Below are 10,567 nucleotides of genomic sequence, written 5' to 3'. Positions count from 1 at the left end.
TGTCAATAAACTTTGGATTTTCCATGATATGCTGGCGTTATTCTGATATAACTGGTCAAGTCTAACAGAAAACCATGAAAAATAAACCTCTCAAAATGAGTATGTCAAACAGATGGAAAAAAAGAATTTATAGCAAACTGAGGGTCAGTTTCTATACTGTAAATACTTACTTTAGTTGTCTTAAGCACAATTATTGGGCTAATCCTAAACATTGCCTTATATTGTGAAAGTTTTCCCACCAAAGACATTAATAGGCCTTTCCAGGGGGGGGGGGGGGAAGAGGAATCCTACCTAATAAAAGAATAATATGCAAATTGACCACACTTTTGCTATGCCCAACCAATCAGGGTGAGTATGCAAATTAACCCAACCAAGATGGTGGCTAATTTGCATAGCAGATAGTGTAGAAAGAAGCCAAATGCTGCAGAAGGGAGCAAAGCTGTGGAGAAGCAAGCAAGAGGGGCAGGGGAGAAGGAAGGGAAGCAGGCAGGGCGGGGGAGTAGCAGGAAACCCTATTGCAAGAATTTTCCTGCAACAGGATACTAGTTTATAATGATGATGATATCTATTTTTTAAATTTGTCAGTACATCCATTTCTCTTTATCTTTACCACCCCTCCCTAATCCTTTGTATTCACAGCTTGCTTGGACAATGGAAATCACCTGAGCATGGTTTACTACCACATACTCTGGGCTCCTCCAACAGTTTACACACTGTCAGCCAACTGGCATTTCATGAAAAACTGGCGATATCCCCCTCTGACTGCAGCTTCATGCTCTAAAAACTCTCCATGATTTCCATCACTCTGAGTAAAGACCAGAATTCCTAACATAGTCTGTCACTGCATTATTAACCTGCCCTCTATCCCTAACTTCATCTGACGCTTCTCCTCACTTTAAATGCTCCAACCATGCTGGTCTCTTTTGTAGTCATTCAAAGTTCTCTTTGCTATTTCCCAGCACCAACAGTCTCTTCAAACAATAGCATTAGGAAAACTGGATGTTCACATGCAAAAGAATGAAGTTGGACCACTATACTATCTTACACTACTCACAAAAATTAACTCAAATGGGTTAAAGATTTAAACATTAGACCCCAAAATGTAAAGCTACTAGAAAAAAAACACAGGGGTAAAACTTTTCAATAATGGTTTTATATATATATATATACATACATACACATACACACACACACACACACACAATTATTTTATATATATATATATATATATATATATATATATATATATATATACACAATTATATACACACACACACATACACACACACACATACTAGAGGCCCTGTGCATTCATATTCATGCACAGGAGGGGGGTTCACTCAGCTGGCCTGCCCCTCTCACAATCTGGGAACCCTCAGGGGTGGGAGGCAACCCAGCAATCAGGGGAAGGCAATGCCCCATCACATGTTTGCTGCTGCCACTGCCATCAGTGCAAGCCTTAGCCGGCTCTGGTTATCTGCATCTCGGGTGATCTTGGGCATCTGGGCAGCAGCCATCTGAGGCTTGTCTGTGCCTTGTGCTGGCCCTGGGTGGCTAGGGGGACTGGGAACCACCATCTTGTGGCTGAGGGCATCACCATTTTTCAGGGCATGGCAGTCAATTATCATATTCCCTCCTTATTGGCTGTGGGTGCCATCATCTTTGCAACAGCATGAGGGTCAATTAGCATATTCCCTATTCATTAGATAGGATATATACATACATACATATATATATATATATATATATATATATATATATATATATATATATATATTCTTATACCAAAAGTGCAAGCAACAAAAACAAAAATAAACAAGTAGAACTATATCAAATTAAAAGCTTTTACACAGTAAAAGAAACAATCAGAAAATTGAAAAGGAAACCTACAGAATGGGAGAAAACATTTGCAAGCATTTGTATGATAAGGGCTTTTTGTTTTTTTCAAGATATATAAGGAACTATTGGTAGGAATGTAAATTTGTATAGCCACTTCAGAAAACAGTAAGGAGGTTCTTCAAAAAAATAAAAATTGAACTACTATATGATCCAGCAATCCCATAACTGGCTGTATATCTAAAGGAAATTAAATCACTCTCATGAAGAGACATCTGCATTCCGTGTTCACTGCAGCATTATTTACAATAGCCAAGATATGAAAACAGCCTAAGTGTCTAGCACCAGATGAATTGGTAAAGCAAATACAGTGTATCATATTTATCACATATATCAAATATGTGAGAGTGTGTGTGTGTGTATTAAAAAAAAAAAAAAGGAAATCCTGCCATTTGTGACAACATGAATGAATCTTGAAGGCAGTATACTAGTGAAAAATGTCAGACAGAGAAAGACATACACTGTATGATCTCACTTACATGCAGAATTAAAAAAGCCATAATCATAGAAATAGAGAGAATGGTGGTTGTCAGTAGTTGAGGGTAAAGGAAATGAAGAAATGTAGGTCAAAGGGTACAAACTTCCAGCTATATAGTTAATACATTCTAAGGATCTGCTGCGCAACATGATGATTATAATTAACAATAATGTATTATATGCTTCAAAGATGAGAGTAAATTTTGAGGGTTATCAACACAAAACAAAAATAATAATTATGTGAGATGGGGTGTTAACTAATCTTATTGTTGCAATAATTTCATAATATATACATGTATCAAACCATCACAATGCTTTATATTACCTATGAGATCATATGCCAATAATATCTCAGTAAATCTGAGAGGGAAGGATGTGTTCTCCCTGGCATCATCTATCATGGCTTATAATTTTAAAGTCAGAAGGGAATCTGGAGCATATTAGCCTACTTTGCCCAATGCACATCCCTGACTCAACATGAGGATAATAGGACCACTGTCAGAAAACAGGATAATATGTCACCCTTTTAGATTGGAGTCCATGTAGGGTCCATACAACAATGGGTGGGTGAAAGGGTTCAAAGTGAACATTGAGCTGCTGAGAATAGTATAGCATTTCCACGGAGGGATACAAATCTCATAGCAGGTGTCATGTCTGTGGTTCTAGCCAAGAGTAAAACTAATAAACCTAGACCCAATGCTGAAGTCACCCTTGCTGCCAAAAGGAAGGAACTCGTGGACTCCTCTCATGGAGACAGGTGAAAAGAGCAGAGAGCTCACGGGTGTAGCGCACTCAGAGGGCAGGCAAAGATGTGTTTCTAAGCACTTGCTTGTTACTTGAAGCATCTACTCTAAAGCAGGTCATGAAATCAAACCATGTTTCTTAATAAAATAGACGAGGCAAGAATAGAAAAATAAGTGAGTACATGTGTATCACAATGATGAATACTGTCTCATTAACTTGCTTTCGTTTCATTAATATATGTACATATATTTGTAATGAATTATAATGTAAAATGTGTTTCTCGGTGTGAATCACAGTGAAAAAAAAATGTTTCTAAAATACTGCTTTAGTCAAGAAAGAAAGAAAAAAGCCATAGTAATTTATGGCAGACATTTTAGAAAATGCCTCCTTCCAAACACCATAAATAAAAACAAGGTATTTAAAGTAAACTGTGGGATATTTGGACCCCAGTTAAACTTCAATTCATCATGTCCGTGAAAAAGCACCTGAATTTTCAATGCAGGGCATAAGAATGGGCGTGATTGCTATCATTGTGATTGTGGTGACAGCTAATTACCTGTGGAATCTCTATACTGATTTTTTTTTTTCCCAAGAAGAAGAGAATGGCAATGTATGGGAAGGCTCAGAGAAAGAAGATGGGTAAAATGCATAAGGAACTCAAGAGTACTACAGGAAGGGAAATTAGCAAATGGAGTGAGATTACAAAGGTGTGAGCATAAGACAAAGAGACCTTTGAAGATTACTATTTTGTTAGCTAACCTCCTATATTTACAATGGTACTCAAATATAAGTAGCTTGACATTGGCTTTACCACTCCCAAAATAACTACAAGTGTCTTATATATCAGATCTATAAAAATAAAAAAATAAAAATAAATAAATAAAAAAACCTGGAACCTGGAGTGCATAGTTAAAATTCTTTATACACGCCCAGTGTGGCTCAATTGGTTGAGCATCAACTCATGAACTAGTAGGTCAAGGTTAGATTCCTGGTCAGGGTACATGCTCAGGTTGCTGCTTGATCCCCAGGAGGGGGTATGCAAGAGGCAGCCAATCAATGATTCTCTCTCCTCATTGATATTTTTTCTCTTTCTCCCTCTCCCTTCCTCTGTCTGAAATCAATAAAAACAAGTTTTTAAAAAATTATTTATACACAACATTCAAGTATGCATTAAATATGCTTCCATAGTACAGTTTGAATTACTATTGTCTCATTCATTTATCTTTTGAAAGCTGCCCTTCTATTTACTTTGTCTTATATATATAAACTTTTTTGTGAAATATGAAATAAAATATTTTTAGAAAGAAAGAAATGAAAGAAACTAAACAATTACATATGAGGAACTGACCATTTTTCATAACTTCCCCAGAAGATCTATGATATAAGTGGTATGTTTGGAATGGCATGCGTCAGAAATTGCATGGAAACCAGGAACATTTCAGAAATCCTGGCAGTGAAGGAAAAAAATATTCAGAGACAAGCTTGAATAAATTAGCTAAGAGCTGGTGGGTTTTTGATTGTTAACAGTCCTCTGGGAAAGGAGGCATGGAATCACACTGAAATGGAAAAGTTGCCTTAAATTAAGTACATAAACAGGATTCTCATCCTACAGTTAGGATTCAGGCATTCCCCATCAAGCTTTTCTCTTGCTAAAAACATCCCTCCATACAGTCAAGGCAGAACTAAAACAAAGAGATCTTTCTGATCTTGCAGTAAAGAAACCAGATAAGCCAACAGAGTAGACAAACCAGGCCCTGAGCCCCAGGGTGGGAACTCTGCCTACCGGGACACATTTCTGTGTAGGTATGCTCCACCAGTCACACATACCCCAAAACACAAGAACATTTACTTACCCACCCCTCACAGCTCAGAAAATTCAAGCCATCAACCACAGGAAGTCAGAATAATAAGTAATATGCCTATCTGTTTTATCACCATCATTTCAGATATCACGCAGAATTATCCACTCATCCAAAAGCAAAGTGTTCAAGTTTCTATAGAACTTTAAGCAGTTCCAAATATATATATATAATATATATATATATATATATTTCTTATCAATCTGCCTGTACACTCCTTCTGATCATAATTTAAATGAATTGGTTATCACATTGCACAAGTGACTTGAATTCTAACCAAAAAGGCCAGTAAGACACCTTAGATTTTAACTTCTAAGCAAGAATTATTTTTTTTTGGCTATGTTCCGTATTTTCAGCCTATTTAAAAATCAAACTATTTTCTTATCTCTCTATTTTGCAATGGTTTTCGTGTGCCTACATGAAGCCAAAATGACTGTGAAATTCCAAAACCTCAAACGAGATTTTGCAAAGGTTTCATCCGTGGCCCTTGACCTCAAACAGGCACTTCCTAATAACCAGAATACAAGTTCTGATTTTTAATTTGTGCACTTTTCTGAATTCCTCACTAGGTCTAATATTAAAATAAAATGTTTGTATCCACTTGACAAAAAGCATTAAGGTAAGTTTCAGAGAAGTGTGCTTGATTTTCAGGAATAGAACTTTACTGTCTATAGTACTCAAAGTGAGAGAAAAAAAAAAATCACATAACTACAAATTTTACATGTAAATACCAAGTACTGCTTTGCTTGTTCACCTTCAAAAACTCACCTATTAATACAATCTTCAAGTTTATATTTTTGCTGCAAATTAGCTGTCAGTGAAGTGTTGAAACATTGTTGGACACACATTGGCACTGAGGCTATGTGTCATAAACACATCAGTGGTTCCTATCAAATGGGCCAGACTTCAAAAGACATTGTTGCTTTTCTTTCTGTTTCCCTGTGGCATTGCTAAGATAAAATGGTCTACATGATTATTCATGGCTTGAAGAATACTCTTGTTCAATGAGGTCTCTGGATGAGGTGATGCAGTCAGTCCTTTACCAGACTTTCATGTGCCATCCATGTCTCTTCATCAAAAGTATATTTTATTCTGTTATATGCAAATTTATAACCTCCATTAAGCAGCTTCTTTTTCAAAACCTTGGGTGAGAAATTTCAAAGCATGCACAGTGGCTATCTGCTTTGAACTACAGAAAAGTGACAAAGAAAGTTATCGTTAATTCTATTACCTTGAAATTGTAAACATTTCAATGGACACTGTAAAAGAAATATAATCAAAGTTCATTATACTGCTGGAAATGAAAAAGCACCATAGAAGTCTGTATTTACAATTGAACAAAAAATGTCTAGACAGTAAGTGAGCATGAGCAATTTAATACCTACCTAGACACATAGCAGCAAAATGCAGAGTACACCCTACTTTCTAATTTCTGTATACACAAAACTATCACAAATAGCTCTTATTAAAAATGTAATTTTATCATGAAAAATTTTTATCCAAGAACCACTGTATGTAGGATCTTTTGAGTTGTCACTTATTTGTGCTAAATGCAACTAAAAAGTATAGCTTTGCTTTAAAATCTTTATGTCCTTTCTTAGACTGCACATAAACAATGGATGTCATCGACAAATAATTTTCATTCAGAATGCAATGCAAGTTAATTTACCATAATTTTTTATGAATTATGTTAGGTAGCATGTTCTTTATTATTAGAGGTCCGGGAACTCTGAATAGATTGTCTATAATAAAAGATGATTTGGCTTCAACATTATTTTCTTTTTTTCTAAATTAATTAACTGATTTACTAATCCAGGTTTCGAAAGTCCTTTGTGTTTTTGTTTTATGCTATTGGAGCTAAGATTAAAAGTTTTATTCCCAAAGTGTTAATAAGTTTCACCCTGAATAAACATTTGTATTATATAGATATATAGTTACAAAACAAAAGGGACTACTTAGGAAATAGTTTGCTTTTGGATTCTAATTTACTAACCTTTGTCTCCATTCACACAACAACAACAAAAATGAACCACAAATATTTTATATTTCACTTCTCAGAACTATTTCCAAAAAAAATAATAAAATGGTGATAATCACTAATTTTAATAGATCGAAAGGGAAGATAAAACAATGAGGAGGAGATCTTCTGATTGATAGGCAGACAACACTATTACAGGACACAGCCCAGGAATAAAATGTGCCTTACTTAATTAACATATCCTTCCTCTGAGCCTAGGAAACCATCTGTGAACAGGAGCCTGAGCAGGGACCCCTCCTCACAGCTTAGTCATGGTGCAAGAAAGCAGCCAAGCATTGTGGGAGAGTCTTGTCTTGAGACAGGAGAGAGAGAAGAGATTAGTTAATACTTATGTCTTTATGCTCTCCACCAAATAACTTGGTTCGTAGGCCATCTTAAAAAAAAAAAAAAAAAAACAGGGGCCAGGTAGCCTTTTTTGACAGCTAACTGTAGGTGATTTTGGAGGAGAAAAAAGTAAAATAAAACACTTCTTCCTTCTTTACTCTCTTTCACTTACATGCCTTCTAAAACAACTGTCAGGAGAAACAACGTGTTCTTTTTAAAAAGATGCATAAATTTATTAAAAGTTGGAAGACATTTAACAATTTATTGAAGTCACTAATATAAAATTTAACTCTAAAACACAAAAATTCCACTTCAAAGGCTTTAGAAATAATTCCTTATAAAGGGTTAATGCTACATTCTGTGTTAGGGGTGGAACTTGGGACACTCCCGATATCATTCCACCATTTCACCCCTGACCCGTCTGCCTTGATAAACTGACCAGCAGTCGCACATGAAATTGTGGACAGATGAGAGTCTCATGTTCCTATTTATCTAAATGTAGCAAGTAGCACCGGGTTTCCCATGTAACGGAATGCCGTTTCCTTTATAATTCTCCGGAGCAGTGAACCTTTGCATCCCCATTTTCCCCGATCAGAGAGGAGCCACTCCGGTGCCTCTGCCCTCACACACCTTAACGTGTTTGTCAGGAGTTAAAACACTGGCTGCATTATCACCAGAGGAGTCCTTATAGGGCTGCAGGTAAAAATGCCTCAGAAGATGCTTAAAACTGTTTTTGTTTTTGCTTAATTTTCACACCTCCAATCCACTTGGCTGGTCGCAGGGAGGCAGGCAGAAACTGGTTAAACATCTTGCAGCCATGATTTTATCCACAAGCAGATTAAGAGGATGTGTATGAGGCATGACATCAGCAGTGGAGCCAGCAGCCTGCCCCAAGCAGCCTGCGGCGCAGGCAGGAAGCTGTAGCAGAAGCCGTCCCAGCCACCGCGCGCCTCCACCCAGGCGCGGTGCCTCCCGGTGAGCCAGCCGCACAGGAAGGCCGCCAGGCGCTGGCAGTCCCGGTCCACGGTGGCCTCCCACTTCCGCCGGGCCCGCGCGTGGCCGGGCGGCGGCCTCTCCAGCAGGGCCCCCGCGAAGGACACGAGCGCCAGCACGCTGAACCAGGTGGGCTCTGCGCCGTCCGGAACCAGCCACTCCGCCTGGTCCACCACCTGCTCCACGCGGTGTCTCTGCCTCCGGGACCAGGAGTGCGGGGTCCCCAGCCAGGACCGGGCGGCCAGCGAGCGCAGCACGGCGGCCTCGGGCGTGGCGGGCGGCCGCGGGGCGGTGCTGGGCCTCTGGGCACAGTGCTCCAGGAACTCGGTCAGCAGCCGGCGGGTGCGCAGCCTCAGCTCGTCCTCCTCCTCCATGGCCTGGCGTCTCAGGGGAAATGAATGTTTAAAGTGAAAATAAATCAAGTCAAACCTACCCTCGTTGCAAGTGTGTCCCACTTAACAGATTCAGGGTCAAGGGCATTGCTGTGAGAACTGAATGGCAATCCACACGGAGTGCTCAGACAAGTCCTTCATGACTAGCATTAGTAATACCGGTTACCATCTCTGTCATATGCTATAGGATATTCCAATCTTCCCAGGAACCTTCAGAGAGATAACTCATACTTTTTGTATTTTATGGATTAAAAAAAAAAAAATCTTACAAGGTTAAGTAACTTATAAACTCCATGTCACGTCCATGGAGTGTATAAGTTACGTCACATCCATCTTTCAGCTTTAGGATAAAGTTCCGTTTCTTTAGCATGGCATCAAAGGTCATGACCTGTCTCCTGGTAACCCTTGCGGTGCTCCCACACATACCTTTTCAAACATCACATCCCTTTCCTGGTATCCACCAACCCCTTTCCTTGCATAGGTTGTTCCTTCTTCATTAAACACCTTCCCTCTAGTCTAACTCCTGTCCACCTGGCTGGCTTCTGCTGATTTGTCAAGGCTCAATTCAAGCATCACCTCTACTAAAAGAAACCATCCTTGACTGTTCCCTATTCACTTTCTCCAGAAGCAGGCTGCTTGTACTCACTCACAAATTTCATCACATGGCACCAAGCTTGCTCTGCCTCCTGCCCCTCCATCTGGATGCTGAGAGAGCAACAATAACTATTTCTCATCCAGCTCTATTTTAGCAGCATATTGCATAATATCTGATACATGATGGGTACACTATATATGGTGGTAGAGTGAAAGAAAAAATCATATAATGAATAAATGAAACACAAGTAATAAGCAATACACAGAAACGGAAACCCAAGATTTCTGAATCAAAGTTCTTTATGTAGCAGACATTTGGGGGAAAAAAAACCCTACTATTTTCTACATTTTTCTACTAAATACTGGAGACAGAAAGTTGAAGACGGCATGATGCATGACCTAAAAAACAAATATACACGTGCTGACGCTCAATGCAGGAACTGCCCCCTGATGGTCAGTAAGCTCCCACAGCCAACCTCCTGAGGTTGGCCAACCTCCCATGGCCTCTCCTCCCAGCCAGCAGGCCTTCCCTTCCTCCCCACATCGGCCCCAATCACCAGCCAGGCCAAGGGACCTCATCTGGGCACGAATTCATGCATCGGGCCTCTAGTATTAGAACTAAAAGCTATTTAAGAAAGCAAAACAAAACACACAATTTCTCCTCTTGTTGAGGGTTAGTTTTAAAATAACAATTCAGACAGAAGCTCCACTCTGATATGTGAAGCATGATTGAGTTAGATGGGATCTTTCATGTTCTAGGAGTGAAATATTTCCATATTCATAGGGGAGATGCCAGCAGGATCATCAGCTGAAAAATACCCCCTCATGGGCCAGGCAGAACATTGCCTTACCCCAAGGTCAGAAATGTTCACCACACAGTGTGCCTATCAAATGCAGGAACAGGCCCTAGGGAAGATGGTTCTCAAATGCACTGGGTTAATTGAAGAGAGCTCTCTAATGTTCTTCTCTTTTACAAGGACATAAAAAGTTTGGAGAAATACAAGAAAGAAAGGGGTCAGTAAGAAAGACAATGAAAAGAGATGAGAAAGCTATCTCAATTTTATTTAAAGCCTGCCCTGCCACAGAAAAAATGCCATCTTTCTTAATCTTTTATTTTAACTGCCTCCTAGAAATAGAAAATAAATCTTTCATTTGAGCTTATTATTATATGAATTTTTTTCTGGTTATAATAAAAGTTTTCTTCTACCCAGTCTGTACTATATCATAAGAATATTGCATTTTTCTATATT

General features: G+C 38.9%; 1 protein-coding gene across 1 annotated transcript; it reads right to left on the bottom strand.

Annotated features, from left to right (window-relative positions):
* Window positions 1-8,138: 8,138 nt before the first annotated feature.
* On the bottom strand, window positions 8,139-8,705 carry BCL2L10 (BCL2 like 10; the record flags this gene model as incomplete). Its single annotated transcript, XM_084890484.1, has 1 exon — window positions 8,139-8,705. The coding sequence occupies one exon, from the start codon at window positions 8,703-8,705 to the stop codon at window positions 8,139-8,141; it is 567 nt and encodes a 188-aa protein (XP_084746610.1).
* Window positions 8,706-10,567: the final 1,862 nt, after the last annotated feature.

Source organism: Pipistrellus hanaki (genome assembly GCF_964339955.1).
Source record: "Pipistrellus hanaki genome assembly, chromosome: 7".
Lineage (NCBI taxonomy): Eukaryota > Metazoa > Chordata > Mammalia > Chiroptera > Vespertilionidae > Pipistrellus > Pipistrellus hanaki.
Note: the sequence above shows the minus strand (reverse complement) of the source record. Positions and strands in the feature narration are given on the sequence as shown.